Genomic DNA, 17,213 nt, shown 5'->3' with positions numbered 1-17,213 from the left:
AGGTCTCATATATATAAACCATATGTTCATAAAGTATATAAACCACGTGTCTGAAATAGTACAGGAGAGCAATCCTGATACCTTTTTGACTCTCTCAAATTGACCTCAGATATTCTCCCCATTGTCTCTTTGCTCACAACTCCTGTCTTTACGGCGTATTTGTGTATGAATAGGGTGAGCCTGTGACCTGGATTCAGGAACTAAGTATTTAGCATCTCAAAAAGAATAGCCAGGATACCCAGGTCAAGCAATCAGTGACCATTATCAGGTATCTTGACAGATAGGTTTTCTGCTGTTGACTGCCCCCTGTGTTGTATTTCTGCTGGGGACCACCTCTTTCTGTGATGTATGTATGATGTTTTGGGGGGGGTCAGGTGGCGCTGTGGGTAAAAGCCTCAGCGCCTAGGGCTTGCCGATCGAAAGGTCGGCGGTTTGAATCCCTGCGGTGGGGTGCGCTCCCGTTATTCGGTCCCAGCGCCTGCCAACCTAGCATTTCGAAAGCACCCCCGGGTGCAAGTAGATAAATAGGGACCGCTTACTAGCGGGAAGGTAAACGGTGTTTCCGTGTGCGGCTCTGGCTCGCCAGAGCAGCGATGTCACGCTGGCCATGTGACCCGGAAGTGTCTTCGGACAGCGCTGGCCCCCGGCCTCTTGAGTGAGATGGGCGCACAACCCTAGAGTCTGTCAAGACTGGCCCGTACGGGCAGGGGTACCTTTACCTTTACCTTTTACCATATTTTTTGCACCATAACACTCACTTTTTTCCTCCTAGAAAGTAAGGGGAAATGTCTCTGCGTGTTATGGAGGGAATTCCTACGGGTGGCATGCCTACGGATTTTCCTCCTCTAAAAACTATGTGCGTGTTATGGTCAGGTGCGTGTTATAGAGCGAAAAATACGGTACTTGAGCGACAGGGGAGGCAATTTCAAAAGTCTATATAAGACCTTGCACACCACTGTCCTGGGTGCCCCCCTCCCTCCCTGCATACATGGGAGGAGTGAGGACTCTGTTGCAACAGTTTAATAAAGATAAGGCTTACTAGCTAAAATAATAATAATAAGCACCCCCTTTGCTTGGGATTTCCCAGCAACTGGACCTCGAAGGCATGATGCTTGAAGGCAGAACATTGATATGATGCCTAGGAGTTGCTAGAACAGAGGAAGCTGCTTTGTCCTTTGCCATGCATGGGGTCCACCTAGCCAACAATGGACTTGCATAATATGACATCCTATGCATGGCCAAAGTTTGGTATCCCGCCCCCCCTGGAACTTCTCAATTCTGGGTTTTCTTATTTTGTACCTGCTCGGTGCCCTGTGCAGTGGAACTGCCTGCACTGCCCTGAATCCTTCGCTGATCTAGCTCAGCGGTGTCTGCACTGACTGGCAGCGGGACTCTCTCCCAGCCTTGCCTGGACATGCTGCCAGGGACTGAACCTGGGGCCTTCTGCATGCCCAGCAGGTGTCCTGCCGTTGAGCTACTACAGCCCTTTCCCTCCACGGATTTCCTAACCCCCTTTTAAAGCCATCCACGTTGGTGACCGTCGCTACATCCTGTGGCGGTGAGTTCCACCGTTCAATCCTGCTTTCTCTTATCTGTCCCGAATCTCCCAACTTTCAGCTTCACTGGATGACCACGAGTTCTAGCGTTATGAGAGAGGGAAGAAAAACTCCCTATCAAGCTTTCCCCATGCCATGCATAATTTTGTAGACTTCTAGCATTTCCCTTTTTCACTCACCTTTTCCTTAAACTATAAAACCCCTGAATGCTACAGCAATATCCTCTTTGAGGCGAAGCAACCGGAACTGTACCCCAGGATTCCCAGACATGCAGAGACGAACGTGATGACTCTCCTTCCCTTTGGGAAAAAAATTCTCTGAAAAGAAACAGTCGCCCACAAGAGAAAAAGCAGATGTCACACCAGCTACCGGTATCCCCAATAATTTATAACAAACCAAAGGCAATCTATTATATACAAAGGAGAATGGCCAAAGGGGGGGAGTGGTGAGCCCAACCCCTTCGCTCACCTTCCAAAACCAACCAACCCCCCCTCACCCCCAGGCCGTCCCCCAGTTGCTATGGGGCGATGGGGGATGCTCAGATTTTGATTTCAGTCCGGAAGGTCTGTTGGACGTGCTCGATGTGCTTGCCGGGGCGCTTTTGAGCCTTGATGGTCAGGGAGCCGTCCCCACCCAGGGCAGAAGTGACGGAAGTGGGGTCCACATCCTCAGGCAGCTGGCATTTGTGGGTGAAGGTGTTCATGATGGTCCCGTCCGCTGCCAGCTGAGCAGGGCAAAGAGAGAGGAGAGAGGAGTCAGCGGGGGCCTGGACTGGGGATGTTTAGTCTGCCTCCCTTTTCCCTCTGAGAATGGGTCAGCCTTTAGCACAGCAGGCCCCGCGGAACTCCCTGCCACAGGAATCGTCATTGCTGTCTTTTAGATGTCTCCCGAAAAATGTGTTACAGCTCAGGCAGGACTTTGTCACTGTGATTTCTACCAACCAGTATTTATTGATGCTTTCATTCATTTTGCTGTGATTTTTTTGGTGGTGTATACCACCTACCCTGTATTTTTATGGAATCATAGAATCATAGAGTTGGAAGGGACCCAAAGGTCATCTAGTCCAACCCCCTGCAATGCAGCAATCTCGGCTAAAGCACCCGTGAGCTGCCTATAAATAGTTCAGTCAATCAGTTTAGGGCTGTGACCACAGAGAAGGGTTGCAGTGGTGTATAGGGGAGGGCAAGGAGTCTCCCCAGTGGGGGATGGGGGTGGGCTCTAGAGCATGGGCAGAGGGCAGGGGATGCGGCCTCCTTGCAGAAGCTCAGCCAATCTAGACCTGGAAGGGGGAAACTGGGTGGTATGCATTGCTAGCTCTACACAGAGTAAGCCCATTGACATTAAGGGATGTGACTAACTGAACTCCAGGAGTTTCATTGCCCAACTCCCCCCCCCCCCCACAAAAAGAATCCTGGGAACTGTAGTTTGCTAAAGGTGATCTGTATTGGGTGAACTACAGTTCTCGGGATTCTTTGCAGGAAAGTCATGTGTTTTTAAATGCATGACGTATACGCAGCCTGGCTGGAGTCTGTCCACTTTTCAGCTCTTGCTATGCTGTGATCCTTGTGGTATGTGGGTGTCCCTGATAGAAATCACACCTCCCTGCCTCAGTTGCCCGGTCTGTACAATGGGGCCAACTCATCCTGCTTTCACAGCCTCACTGCCCAACGCCAAGCTCTCCAAGTTGCCCCTTCTCCCATCTGCCCCCCTTGGGACCGCAAACCAGAACAGGTGCACCCATTTCCTGGCCCGCAAAGCTCATGTCTTCCTCCCAAAATCCCTCCAGGGTTTTCGAGGCAGCCAGAGAGCCAGGAAGATGGTTCAGTGCTTCTGTCACCATGCCTACTGTCTGGAACATTGCGTTCCCGCCCCGGAGGAGTGGCAGGAGGAGAGAGCACTGTGTCCCCAGCAAAGGCAGAGAGGATTTGTCACTGGGGAAGGATGCCAGGCAGACAGGGAGAGAAAGTCCAGGAGGAGCCCCCCCCCACTCCCTGGCAGCATCCTGGGTGCCCTTTCTTATGCCAGCAACATCCAGCACCTCTGCAAAAAGGGCACTGCTTAACCCCATCTCATTTCAGGCTGAAAGCACTTTTCAAGCACTTTCCCAAGAATTATGTGAACCATAGTTTGCCCCTCAGGTTTCCGATTGGCCACTGTGAGAGCAGGATGCTGAATGTATCCTGCAGTACCCTCTTAATTCCCAACTACAGTTCCCTTAATCCTTTGGGGGAAGCTATGCTCTTTAAAAAAGGGAAGCGGGTGGCGCTGTGGGTTAAACCACAGAGCCTAGGACTTGCTGATCAGAAGGTCGGCAGTTCGAATCCCCACGACAGGGTGAGCTCCGGTTACTCGGTCCCTGCTCCTGCCAACCGAGCAGTTCGAAAGCACCTCAAAGTGCAAGTAGATAAATAGGTACCACTCCGGCGGGTAGGTAAACGGCGTTTCTGTGCGCTGCTCTGGTTTGCCAGAAGCGGCTTAGTCATGCTGGCCACATGACCCGGAAGCTGTACACTGGCTCCCTTGGCCAGTAAAGTGAGATGAGCGCCGCAACCCCAGAGTCGGCCACGACTGGACCTAATGGTCAGGGGTCCCTTTAACTTTACATATGCGCTTTAAAGTTACGGTGTGTCCCCCAGCACCAAACTCACAGGCTCTTTGGGAATAGATTTTGCCCTAAGAAGGCAGAACAGTTGGTCTGGAGGGGAGCTGGGCACCCCTGTGGTCCACCCTTCCTTCCCCAGATCCTTTGGACTACAGTTCCCATCAGCCCCAGCACCAAGGCTCATGGGAGTTGTAGTCCAGAGCTCCCTTGAAAGCTATTTCCCCCCAATCTAAGAGGAGGAGGGGGAGGACTTGGAGGGGCCCCTCACCTTCTCTGCGTGGACTTCAATCTGGTTTTTCGATGTGGTGATGATGATGTCTTCAGGGGAGAAGTCGCTGACGTCCACTGCAAACTGGTACGTGTCCCCCAAGGTCTTGATGTTCCCCATCCCTCCAGCACGGCCCGCTGTGAAAAAGAGGGACAAGATCAATGTGAACCCCAGATCCCTCGGCACAAGGAATTTTTTCCCTGGGCCACGGAAGGGTTCAGAGCATTGGCCCAAAACTGGAAGCAAGAAGAATTACCGATGAAAGAAGAATGGAGGTTGAAATTGATGGACTATGCAAAATTAGATAAACTAACAGGAAGGATTCGAAACCTTCGGGACCAGAGATTCTCAGAAGACGGGAGTAAATTTACGGATTATTTGAAAAGTAATTGTGATGAACAGATTACGCTAGTAGGTTTGCAAGAAGTTTTGTACAGCGAATTATTTGAAATATTGCAAAAAAGATAATGAGGAGAATTATTAGTTAAAGATAATTAAAGGTAATATGAAATTAAGAAATGCATAATAAGTGATAAGAACGGAAAACCATCAGAGGTGTTGACGGAAGTCCAAAAAAAAAAATTGTATAAGATGTGAAGTTCTGTTGTATGAATACATATATATATATGGAAGGGTTCAGAGCATCTGTCTGCTGGGGACAGAATACTGGGGCAGGATACTGGAGAAAGTTGACAGAGAGACAGGTCTCCCTCCCTCTCCGAATACTGGAGCTGGAAGTGAGAGAGCCGGTTTAGAGGATTCAGGACAGCGTAAAGGAAACCCAGTGACAACAGTTAATCTGTGGAACTCCCTCCTGCAGGAAGCAGCGATGCCGAACAATTTGGATAGCTTTAAAAGAGAATTGGACAAATTCTGGAGGACAACAAAGTGAATCCTGTTTACCGTCCACATTGGCAATGTTCTACACTCACAGAGGTGGAGATGCTCTGGTTTCCCATGGGGTGGGGGCTTCTGGTCAGCCGCTGTGAGAACAGGAGACTGGGCCACATTGGTGGGGTCCCTTTGGCCTGATTCACTACACTACACTGACCAGGTCCAGAGTGCCAGATACTATCACACCTCCTTGGGCCACAGAAATGAGCCCCAGAGTGGAGCATCAGTAAGAAAATTAGCAGATGTCTGCCCCAGCTGCCCTCCCTCCCGCATCATTGTTTCAGGCCTGTTCCCGTCTGAACAAGGGAAGGGCAGTGGTTGCTCAGTGGTTAGAGCATATGCTTTGCCTGCAGAACGCCCCAGGTTCAGTTTCCCACGACGGCATCTCCAAGCAGGGCTGGGAAGGAGTCGATACTGAGCAGGATGGAACAGTGGCTGGACTCAGCTGAATGCAGCTTCCTGTGGTCCCAGGTCCAATCTATAGCCAAATGACCTCTGCCTGGGACCTTGGCCAGTGCCTTAGAGGTGAAGGAAGGAGGAAGCAGTAGTCTGAGAGACTTCACAAGGTAGCTCCTTCTGCCCTGGGGTGCCCTGTCCAACCTGAAGGTCCAATTGGCTTAAGGATGGAATGATCTGCATCTTTGGATCCTTCCAGTTTATCATTTACCCCTTTGGAAGTTCAGTGCTCCACATTAGTTTGCAAATTCTTTTTATAAATAAAGTCACTGCAGAAAATCGCCAGCATTTTAGTGCCGTATCTCCTAATATATTTTTGGTTGGCTCTGTTGCGGTTCAAGACGTGAGAATGTGGGAGCAAATTTGCCTTAGAAGCCACATCCACCTTCAGATCACCTTTACACCACTTTTAACAGTCTTGGCTCCCCTCCCTAAGAATCTCGGGAACCGTAGTTTACCCACCACAGCGCTGCCTTCAACAAACTACAGTTCCCAGGCTGCTTTGAGGGAAGCCATGCACTTTAAAGGTATGGTGTGGACAGGATCACACCCAGGCACACACAAACAAACACACACGCCCCGCTCCCACAGCCGCCTTGCCTGAGAAGCCCAGGGGCTCGCTGCGTGGCCTCAGGAAGCCCCCAAAATTGTCGCCGAATATCCCGTGCGCCTTCTCCATGGCGGCGAGCCTTGCTTGAGGGAAGAGCTGCACCCCCGACAGTGGCTTCGACCTCTCCGAAGGGGCTTATCCGGGAGAAAGAAAAGGAGGCGCCCTAATTCAAGGAGTCTGGAGGCACCCAAGTTGGGTGGGCGAGGAGAGAACAACTCCCTTCCCTGTTCGGCCCTTTCTGCTCTGCTCTGAGTCACTCTTGGGTGCTCGTGAGGGATTCAGCCACAGCTGCAGCGCATATAAAGGCACTCCGAGCCTCTGGGCCGACTTCCAGGCCTCTTGTCAAAGTCTCTAAATTTAGGCACTCTAGCATCATCACTCCCTCCAACCATCCTGCTGGAAAGTTTCCCCGGTGGATTGGGGGGGGGGGGACACGGGCTCCAAACAAACAAGATTGGGGAGCGTCATGGCTAGCATTCCTGCCGGCCTGGATAATAACAGCTCCCCCCAGCGATTAGCCCTGCCTTCCAAAAAAAGGCGCATGAGTGGGCATGTGAGCCTGGCAAGGGATTGGGTTGGGGCGGGGAGGGTGAGTTGGTGGGACAGGAGACAACAAAAGCAGATCCTAAAAGAACGATTCTCTGAGCTGGAGCAGAGAGAACCACTGGGATCTGGGCTGGCAGATCAAGACCTTGGGGACAGGACGTCGGGAGAGCCCCACAGACACCAGACCACAAAATCATGTAATTGTAGAGATAAAAGGGGACCCGCAAGGGTCATCTAGTCCAACCCCCTGCAGTGCAGGAATCTCAGCTAAAGAATCCCTGACAGACGGCCTTCCAACCTCTGCCTTAAAATTTCCAAGGAAGGAGAGTCCACCACCTCCCAATGGTGTCGAACAGCTCTTGCTGTCAGAAATGTCTTCCTTATGTTTAGTCGGAATCTCCTTTATCATCTTGGTCACCCTCCTCTGCACACCTTTTAGTTTGTCAATATCCTTCTTAAATGGTGGTCTCCAGAAGTGGGCACAGTAGATCTGGATCTTGCCAACTGAAATCGACCAGTTCCTTGTAAAATCCTAGCTCGGTCACGGGAGTCACTGACAGGAGTGTCGCTGGTCATTCCCGGAGTTGGCAAGGCTCACTTGACAATTATGAGAAACGTCAGCCCGGCTGGTGGAACTCTCCGCCACTGGAGATTCAGCAGGAGGTGCCTTCTGTGCCAACCATTAAATGCCTCCTATTCCGTCAGGTAAGAAGACATCCTTCCAAAATGGTTCGTTGATGTCCTTTTTAAAAAACTTTTTAGTATGGTTTATATTTTTACTACCTGGGACGCGGGTGGCGCTGTGGGTAAAAGCCTCAGCGCCTAGGGCTTGCCGATCGAAAGGTCGGCGGTTCGAATCCCCGCGGCGGGGTGCCCTCCCGTTGTTCGGTCCCAGCGCCTGCCAACCTAGCAGTTCGAAAGCACTCCCGGGTGCAAGTAGATAAATAGGGACCGCTTACCAGCGGGAAGGTAAACGGTGTTTCCGTGTGCGGCTCTGGCTCGCCAGAGCAGCGATGTCACGCTGGCCACGTGACCCGGAAGTGTCTCCGGACAGCGCTGGCCCCCGGCCTCTTGAGTGAGATGGGCGCACAACCCTAGAGTCTGTCAAGACTGGCCCGTACGGGCAGGGGTACCTTTACCTTTACCTTTTTATATTTTTACTGCTGTAAACTGCTTTGCTAGAGATATATATATATATATATATATATATATATATATATATATATATATTTATGATGCAGCAATATACAAATATTTTAATTAATAAATAAAGGACCACCGCCAAGTCCAGCATCCTGCCTTGACATTGGCCAATCAGACAACAACAATTTTCCATTTTTGCAGTTCCGTGCAATGGGATTCATAAACATTTACTGGCTCCAGTTAAGGCATAGCCATTGCGACTAGTTTGTGCCTACTGCTTTTGCTTGATTTGGCGTCGTCCAACAGAAACACAAAGATGAAAAATGTATATATTATATACACCATAGTCTGGGCTGTCTTAAGCCTATGGGGCTCCGGGGTGCAAAGATCCGCCCGGCGCCCCCCCCCCCAGGTTGCCTAGTCCCAGGCATGCAGGAGGGGGGAGTCGGTCAACTGCCTCAGTGTCTCGCTGGCTCGGTTGTCCTCAAACTTGTGGCACAGAGCTGCCCGCAGCAGAAGAATCCGCCGCGGCACTCTGACCGATGGGCCAGCTCTTCCCTGGACTCAACTCTCGGGCCCTGGACTCTTGGCCTGGTGGCCCTGAGAGCCCAGCGCCCGGGTGCCCCGCACCCCTAGCACCTATGGGTAAGATGGCCCTGACCATAGTTCAGTAAGGGGGCTAAAGGACCCCTGACAATTAAGTCCTGTCACAGACAACTCTGGGGTTGCGGCGCTCATCTCACTTTACAGGCCAAGGGAGCCGGTGTTTGTCTGCAGACAGCTTCTGGGTCATGTGGCCAGCAGGACTAAGCCGCTTCTGGCGAACCAGAGCAGCGCACGGAAACGCCGTTTACCTTCCCGCCAGAGCGGTACCTATTTATCTACTTACACTTTTTGGCGTGCTTTCGAATGGGTAGGTTGGCAGGAGCAGGGACCGAGCAATGGGGCTCACCCTGTCGCGGGGATTCGAACCGCCGACCTTCTGATCAGCAAGCCCAAGAGGCTCAGTGATTCAGACCACAGAACCACCCACATCCCTCAGTAAGGGGGGAGGGACAGCTAAATCAAGCATGACCCCCTTCAAACAAGCCCAAAGGAAACCTGTTTGATTTGCATCTTGCGTCCTGAAAGAAGCTATTCCCAAACAGTTGCGAGGCTCAGGCTGGAATCCAACAGGGGAAGCAGCCATGCGCAAAGCCTCACCTGTACAACTCCTGCCTGCCTTGCAGCCCAGGTGGGGGGGTGAAAGGGGACGCCGTGAGCATTGGGGTAGGCAGTGCCAGACACCCCCCACACACCTTGCATCCTTCGCCTATTTAAGGTTCCTATTCCCAGCTCGCTCCGAGGGATCCCGGGCCAATTCCACCCCGGGGCGCTTCCGCGCACCCGGCCTCCCGGAATCTGCCTCGGTTGCGCGCTGGGAGGGGGAGATGAGGCAGGCAGGAGGCATTTCACAGGCGGCTCGGAGAAGGAGGAGAAGGGGCTGGATCAGAGCTAAATCTGGCTTGCTTGGTCACCGTCCCGGCTCAAGCCTGAGTCACCCTTCGCTCGCGTTCTCTTGCCAGGGACGCCTGCCAATGTCACGCCGATCGCCCTCCGCTGCTTCCCGCAGGAGACCCGCTGGGGAACGCTCGCCCTTAAGCCAGGAGCCCGGCAGGCTTCGGGTGGCGCGGAGGCACAGAAATCATTCACACGTTACCTACTGGGGCATATTTGGGTTCGGAGGCAAACTGGCCCTGCCCCCCCAGGGATGCCAACTGGAATAAAACATTGGGGGAGGGCAGGTAAGTCCCTCATAATCTTTTTTTTTTTAAATATAGAATTTTTATTGAATGATTTTATGTTACAAAAAACATTACCACCATACTACCACAAAATATTATTGAGAAATAAAAATGACATACATCAATATTGTGTTTGTTATTTGTTATTTACCGTCTTATTTCCTCCCAAACATTTCATACAAAACACCCACCTGCACACACACGAAAAATAATAATGATAATAATGAAAATAAATATTTCCCCCCTTTTATCTTACAAAATCTTTTTTTCGATTTTGACTTCCTGTCAAGTCCCTTTGCATATGTTTTACCTTACAATTGAACTTACGCAAAACAATAAACCCTGCACAATTGATCACACACGCACACCATTTGAATGGCAATACACATCAACTGGGGGGGGGCAGTCCCATCAAAAATTTTATTGGGGGGGCCATGGTACCTTGGCCCCTAGGAATTGGCTCCTATGCTGACCCCCTGTATTTTCTTTCATAAAACGTATATACTCTTTGATTTGCAAAAATAAAAGCAAATTATCAGAAGCTATTTAAAACGTCGGAAAAATTTAAACCAACTGATTAAAACCGTGTCAACAGTCTGGGTATCTGTCGAAACAAAAATGGTGGGGTTTTTTAAGCGGGCACCAAAAATAAAAACCACCTTGAAGGCACCTGACATCAATAGGCAGGGAGTTCCAAAGTGTGGGCGCTGCTGTGCTATCTGACACAGTTCTCCCCAACAGTGGCGTAGCGTGGGGGGTGCAGGGGGGGCCGGCCGCACCGGGCGCAACATGGGGGGGTGCACTCGCACTCGCAGCTCTCTGCCCCTACCGGGTTAGGGGGCGCAAATTACTTGCCTTGCCCCGGGTGCTGACAACCCACGCTACGCCACTGCTCCCCAATGCTTGAGAAAAGATGGGGCTCACATTTTCCAGTTAAAAGGGATAGTTTTTTCTGCCTGCGGCCTCTCTCTCTCCCTGCCCCATTTCCAGGAGACTTGGGGGAGCTGCTCTCTTGCAGTCTGGTCCTGCTTGCAGACTCCCTTGAGGGGCATCTGGTTGGCCATGGGGACTGAAAGCAACAGGCTGAACTGCAAGGGCCCTGGTCCCGATCCAGCTGCCTCTCCTGATGTTCTTATGTCTCTGGGCGGAGCAGAGGGAGCTTGCCTCTCTGCCAGGTACACAATGGGGACCATTCAGCTCAGCAACCCAGCACAGTCTTTAACAAAGAGGCGCTGAGTGATGGGGCCATTTTCCATCCTGCAACAAGTGGTTCAGGGGTATGTCGTCTCTTCAGGTCTTCGATTTCTGGGAATGGAGTTGAGAGACGACCTAACCTGGGGAGAAAACAGCAAAGACCTGGTGAAGAGAGCACAGCAGAGGTTATATTTTCTGAGAATCCTCTGGAAAAACAATCTCTCAAAGGACCTGTTGATGGCATTTTACCATTGTACTGTTGAGAGTGTATGAACTTATGGTCTGTGTGTGTGGTTTGGGAGCTGCACGGTCAGGGGAAAAACAATGCTGTCCAGGGTTGTAAAGACTGCGGAGAGAATAATTGGGTGCACTCTTCCCAGCTTGGATCAAATCTATGCTTCCAGGTGCCATAAGAAAGCTGCAGAGATAGTGCAGGATAGTGCACACCCCGGAAATGATCTCTTTCAGCTTCTGCCTTCTGGAAGAAGGTACAGGACTAGCCGCCTGAGAAACAGTTTCTATCCAAATGCGATTTTGGTTTTAAACACAGTGTAAGGACTCTCTTACACTGTGTCAGGGATGTGGATGGTGCTGTGGGTTAAACCACAGAGCCTAGGACTTGCTGATCAGAAGTTCGGTGGTTCGAATCCCCATGACGGGGTGAGCTCCCATTGCTCGGTCCCTGCTCCTGCCCACCTAGCAGTTCGAAAGCACATCAAAGTTCAAGTAGATAAATAGGTACCGCTCCAGTGGGAAGGTAAATGGCGTTTGCGTGCGCTGCTCTGGTTTGCCAGAAGCGGCTTAGTCATGCTGGCCACATGACCCAGAAGCTGTGCGCCGGCTCCCTCGGCCAATAAAGCAAAATGAGCGCCGCAGCCCCAGAGTCGGCCACAACTGGACCTAATGGTCAGGGGTCCCTTTACCTTTACTTAAGGAGTCTCTATGGGAGTGTATTGTATTTTTAAAATGTATCAGAGTTTTTAGGGGGCTAACCAGGCTGGGATAGCAGGCTTGTTGGTTTTGAATGTCTTATGTAGATCCCCCCCCCCAATTTCGTTGTTCTGTATGGTACAATGACAATAAAGATTATCGTATCGTTCAAACATACCCCCAGTGCCACCCCCAGTAACAGTTGGTGATGAGGGGGCATTTTTTAAAGGGCACAAGTATTGTCCCATCCAGAGCAGGCAAAAGCAAGTTCTAGCACCTCTCTCTGTCCTCACAGTGGCCATTCCAAAGGGAATAATAGAATTATAAGAATTGCGGAGTTGGAAGGGAACCCAAAGGTCATCTAGTCCAGCCCCACAAGCAGGACCTGAGCTGAGCAGCAGCAGCACTCTTCCATTTGTGATGCCCACCAACTGACTTTCAAGTGTATCCTGCCTCCAACAGTGGAGAGCGTAGCCATTGCGGCTTGCAGCCATGAATTTCTCTAATCCTCTTTCAAAGTCCTCCATGTCGGTGACCATCACCGCTTCCTGTGGGAGGGAGTTCCATAGGTTAACTATGCACTGTGCAAATAATGTGCTTTCGTATGTTGTTTTCACTAATGCCCCTTTCCCCCAAACTAATGCACTTCCGTTGTGTGGCTGGGGAATTATATCATGAAGTTCAGAGAAGCAGTTTCTCGCCGAAACACAAATAAAACTAAGTCTCTCGCCACCACCCCTCCTTATTTATGATGCTTACAGAGGAGAAAGGAAGGCGCAGAGGCACAGTGAGCCCCTGCCCACACAGCCCCGCTGCCCTTGGCTCTGTCTTTTGGTCACGCAAGAGTGTGACACGTACTTTTGGGAACTGGAATGCAGGCATGTACTCCACAGATGAGCTCCTGCAACTGAAATCAGATGCTGGCCCTCGAATCTGGCTCAGACAACACCCTTGTGGTGTAGGAGGGCTGGATCCCAGCGCAGGCAAGCTGCTCTTCCCTCGCAGCCCTTTTCCTTGCTCCTGAGTTGCTGCCAGGCCAGTTCCTTCCAGCTCAGGTCTGCCTGGATCCCTGAAGGGCACTTTCTGCAAGGTCCCACATCACCTGCAGATGGTTAGAGGTCAGAGAGAGGGGTGTGGTGGGGAGGGAGGGAGACAGGTGTGTTCTCTGGCTAGCGCAGGTGCAGAGAGACAAGATCCCAGAGAGGACACACCAGGACTTTTCCACCAGGGAGGCAGGGTAAGTCTTTTGCACGCTCTAGGGTTGTAGCGGGTTAACTCAGGCAGCCACCTGTGACTTGTGCAGTTACCTGGGATTCAGCCCATTAAACAGCAGGTCTTACTCTTGTGTAATCCAGCCTAGGGCAGAGCTGTGGGAGTCTCTTGCAGAAAACCCCCTGCAAGGGGGGGTCTTCAGAGAAGACTCTTGGTTGCTCCCGTAGCTGAAACAACAAGGGTTGCTCAGGGTGTTTCGTTGGGGTTAATTCTTTCCAGTTTGGTGGTTTTCAAGAAGAAACAGCAGCCGTTGCCATGAATTCCTACTTGAGGCTGAAAGAGGAGAAGGAGATGTAAATTGCTAGCATTTTCTCTTAGAAATAAACCCTGTGGGAGGTGGGGGGGGCCTTTGATTTTCTGAATTTTTGAGTAATTTGGCAGCCCAACCCTATGCTAAGCAGGAAGGTCCGCTTTGCAGGGTTTACTCCTAGCTTAAGTGTGCACAGGATTGCAGCCTCAGGAACTTCAGAATATTTCCTGTTTACACTTAAAATTATGCAGGGGGGCTACCTGGATCGGCCTGTTTTATTTTATACTGAAGTTGTGGCCCGGAACTCCAGGTGCTAGTGGAGTACTCAGAACTCAGTTGTGCAGAGAAAAGGCGCTCTGTGCATGCCTAGAGGCACCCTTTCCCTCCTGCTTTGCACATTCCATGGCAATGTGGGGCTGAGTTTACCCAGGTCTAGGCTTGAATGAGCCAGAAGAGGGCCAAGGATGGATTTAGGGGAAGGGCCCAGAGTTGCTTGCTCAACGAATTCAGCAGCACAGAGCCCCACAGAATTGCACCAACTTGTCCACAGTATCACAACTCCCACAGAGTTGGGAGAAATGGTGCAGCAAATTTGGGCTTCAGCCTTTCCTCCTTGCCCCACCACGTAGTCACCTGCTGGGAACCTTCCCCATTTTCAACAGGGGGTGCTTGCCGGCCCTATCAGCAGATGGATGCAGAAGGTCAGCAGAAGAGGAAGGATGGAAGGGAGGAGGAGGAAGAGCGGATTCTGATGCTGGAGCAGAGTTGGAAACCTTGGCCAAAAACACGGAGGAAGATCAGAGGTAAGGGGAAAGGAATCCGGGGATCTATAAGAGTCAGAGGATCCCCTGGGTGGTTATCCAGAGACAGGTTCCTTGTGCAGCATCCAAACTGGTCCTCAAAACCTTCAGCTGCTGGTGGGAATGCAGGAAGAATCAGGGCAGATAAGAGAAAGTCCTTTTTCACACAGTGGCCACCACCAAGCTAGATTGCTTGAAAAGAGGATCAGACAACTTCATGGAGGAGATGGCAATAATAATAATAATAATAATAATAATAATAATAATAATAATACAGTAATTCCGCTCACTCTGGGGAGCTTCCAACAAATTATAAAAACCACAGTAAAACTTCAAACATTAAAACCTTCCCTGTACAGGGCTGCCTTCAGATGTCTTCTAAAAGTCAAATAGTTGTTTATCTCCTTGATATCTGAAGGGAGGGCGTTCCACAGGGCAGGTGCCACCACCGAGAAGGCCCCCTGCCTGGCTCCCTGTAACCTCCCTTCTTGCAGTGAGGGAACCGCAAGAAGACCCTCGGAGCTGGACCTCAGTGTCCGGGCTGAACGATAGGAGTGGAGACGCTCTTTCAGGTATACAGGGCCAAGGCCATTTTAGGGCTTTAAAGGTCAGCACCTATACTTTGAATTGTGCTCAGAAACGTCCTGTAGATCTTTTCAGACTGGTGTTCTATGGCAGCACCTAGAATTCCCTGCCTGTTGACATCAGACAGGCCCCTTCACTGTACTTGCTAGAACATTTTTGTTTAAGCAAGCCTGCCCAGATGTTTATTAGAAAGCCGATGTCTTAATCTGTTTGCAGTCCACTGCTGTTTTAACTTTTTGAACGTTTTGAATTATCGTAGTTATTTTCCCTATTGGTAATTTTATTGCTTTATTCCTTTTCTGCAAAACTGAGGTTGCTGTTGTTGTGTTTTTAACAGCCAAGTGGTATATATATATATATATATATATATATTATAAACAATAAGTGTTTATGAGCGTGCGAAAGAGAAATCAAGGCAGAAGAAGAACCTGCCTGCCTTTAAGAGAGAAGGGCATGACCCGAATTTGCAAGCGAGGCAATGTGCCTAAAACGCTGTCATGGAAAATGCACGACCTTCTTTCGTGTAGGCAGGGCTTGTTGGTCCCTAAACAGCAGTCCCAACTGGTGAAGGCGGAGCTCTGTCGGTCTCGAAAACTGGCGCTGCGCCCCAGCCAAGAGAAACCCCGTGAACGCGCCAGAGATGTTTTGGAGCAGGAACAAGACCTTTCCCTGCCCCTACCCGGACGGCGATGGAAGTGGCTGCCTGGGGGGCGGGGGGGGGGGAGAAGGAGGTTGGAATGGGATTCCAACGCGGTGACCCAGAGAGGGATTTAGCTATGGACCCACACGCTCCCTGGCCGGTCATTCCTGCGTCTGGCCAGCTTCAAAATACACCCGGCGGGGAGGAGACTTTGTCCCGGACTTTGTGTTTTTCCTGCGTCTCTTCCCCCCCCCCGCCTCCCCCCCCCCAAGCACAAGTGGGACAAGACTGAGAGCCGAGCTGATTCCATTTGGTGCCAAATTGCTCAGGAATGAATCTGAGATCTCAGGACGCAATAGATTTAACCTTCCTGCGGGGCACAACTTTGATAAACTTCCAATCCAGCGCGCGCTGGTGAAAGGGGGTGGGAAGAGGTTTTTTGTGTGTGTTTTTTCTGTTGTCGCTGTCCCATCTCAAAGCCCTGCCCCCAAGTGTGTCAGGATATGATCCAATGTTTATAAATATAGGCCTAGTGAGCATGAGCGTAGCATGGGCGCAGCTCCCCCCTCCAAAAAAATCAATGAAAACCAATACAAATCTGAGGTTCCCCTCCCCCCCCCCCGCATCAAAAATCCTGGCTGCCCATGCTAGTTAGGAGTCATAGAATTGTAGCGTTGGAAGGGACCCCAGGGTCATCTAGTCCAACCCCCTGCGATGTAACAGACTCGTCTCCCTCCGTGGGTGGGTGTCAGCTTCTCCCTATTTAAGCCAATTTGAATCAGAACCTTGTGGCAGGGAGTTCCGTCAGTTACATTTCACAACAGTGCAGACAAGTCCTTTTGATTTGCCTGCCTGGAATCTCTGCTGAATCGGGTGACCCTGAATTTTAGTCTTATCCACTTTCTCCTCTTCCTTTGAGGTTTATAAGCAGAGGTTGGATGGCCATCTGTCAGGATGCTTTAGCTGAGATTCCTGCATCCCAGGGGGTTGGACTAGATGACCCTGGGGTCCCTTCCAACCCTACAATTCTATGACTCCTCACTAGCATGGACATTGTTGTTGTTTAGTTGTTTAGTCGTGTCCGCCTCTTCGTGACCCCCTGGACCAGAGCACACCAGGCACTCCTGTCTTCCACTGCCTCCCGCAGTTTGGTCAAACTCATGCTGGTAGCTTCGAGAACACTGTCCAACCATCTCGTCCTCTGTTGTCCCCTTCTCCTTGTGCCCTCCATCTTTCCCAACATCAGGGTCTTTTCCAGGGAGTCTTCTCTTCTCATGAGGTGGCCAAAGTATTGGAGCCTCAGCTTCAGGATCTGTCCTTCCAGTGAGCACTCAGGGCTGATTTCCTTCAGAATGGAGAGGTTTGATCTTCTTGCAGTCCATGGGACTCTCAAGAGTCTCCTCCAGCACCATAATTCAAAAGCATCAATTATTTGGTGATCAGCCTTCTTTATGGTCCAGCTCTCACTTCCATACATCACTACTGGGAAAACCATAGCTTTAACCATACGGACCTTTGTTGGCAAGGTGATGTCTCTGCTTTTTAAGATGCTGTCTAGGTTTGTCATTGCTTTTCTCCCAAGAAGCAGGCGTCTTTTAATTTGCATATAAGAATGTCAGCATTTTGGGGGTGTGGTGGTGGATTCCAATGTGTGCCAAATGAAAGGTCTGTGGATGCCCCCCC

General features: G+C 50.7%; 2 protein-coding genes across 6 annotated transcripts in view; one reads left to right on the top strand and one right to left on the bottom strand.

The window, feature by feature from the left end:
• Nucleotides 1-1,922: 1,922 nt before the first annotated feature.
• HSPB7 (heat shock protein family B (small) member 7) lies at nucleotides 1,923-6,647 on the bottom strand. The gene is made up of 3 exons (XM_053401130.1): nucleotides 6,377-6,647; nucleotides 4,427-4,563; nucleotides 1,923-2,280 (listed from the first exon to the last, which is right to left on the bottom strand). The coding sequence occupies exons 1-3, from the start codon at nucleotides 6,453-6,455 to the stop codon at nucleotides 2,095-2,097; spliced, it is 402 nt and encodes a 133-aa protein (XP_053257105.1). The 5' UTR covers nucleotides 6,456-6,647; the 3' UTR covers nucleotides 1,923-2,094.
• A 384-nt stretch (nucleotides 6,648-7,031) lies between these two features.
• Nucleotides 7,032-17,213, top strand: part of LOC128419896 (chloride channel protein ClC-Kb-like) — a 31,968-nt gene continuing 21,786 nt past the window's right edge. The window contains exons 1-3 of one of the 5 annotated variants that reach the window (XM_053401128.1): nucleotides 7,032-7,129; nucleotides 7,638-7,661; nucleotides 14,168-14,308. In XM_053401128.1, coding sequence (XP_053257103.1) covers nucleotides 14,194-14,308 — 115 coding nt within the window. In that variant the 5' untranslated portion in view covers nucleotides 7,032-7,129; nucleotides 7,638-7,661; nucleotides 14,168-14,193. Of the gene's footprint in view, nucleotides 7,130-7,398; nucleotides 7,662-13,121; nucleotides 13,221-14,167; nucleotides 14,309-17,213 lie in introns of those variants that run through there. The other 4 variants (XM_053401125.1, XM_053401126.1, XM_053401124.1 and 1 more) reach the window with 4 other exon arrangements.

The sequence above is a fragment of the Podarcis raffonei genome, chromosome 8 (genome assembly GCF_027172205.1).
Source record: "Podarcis raffonei isolate rPodRaf1 chromosome 8, rPodRaf1.pri, whole genome shotgun sequence".
NCBI lineage: Eukaryota > Metazoa > Chordata > Lepidosauria > Squamata > Lacertidae > Podarcis > Podarcis raffonei.
The sequence above is the reverse complement of the archived record's forward strand: the minus strand, read 5'-3'. Positions and strand labels throughout refer to the sequence as shown.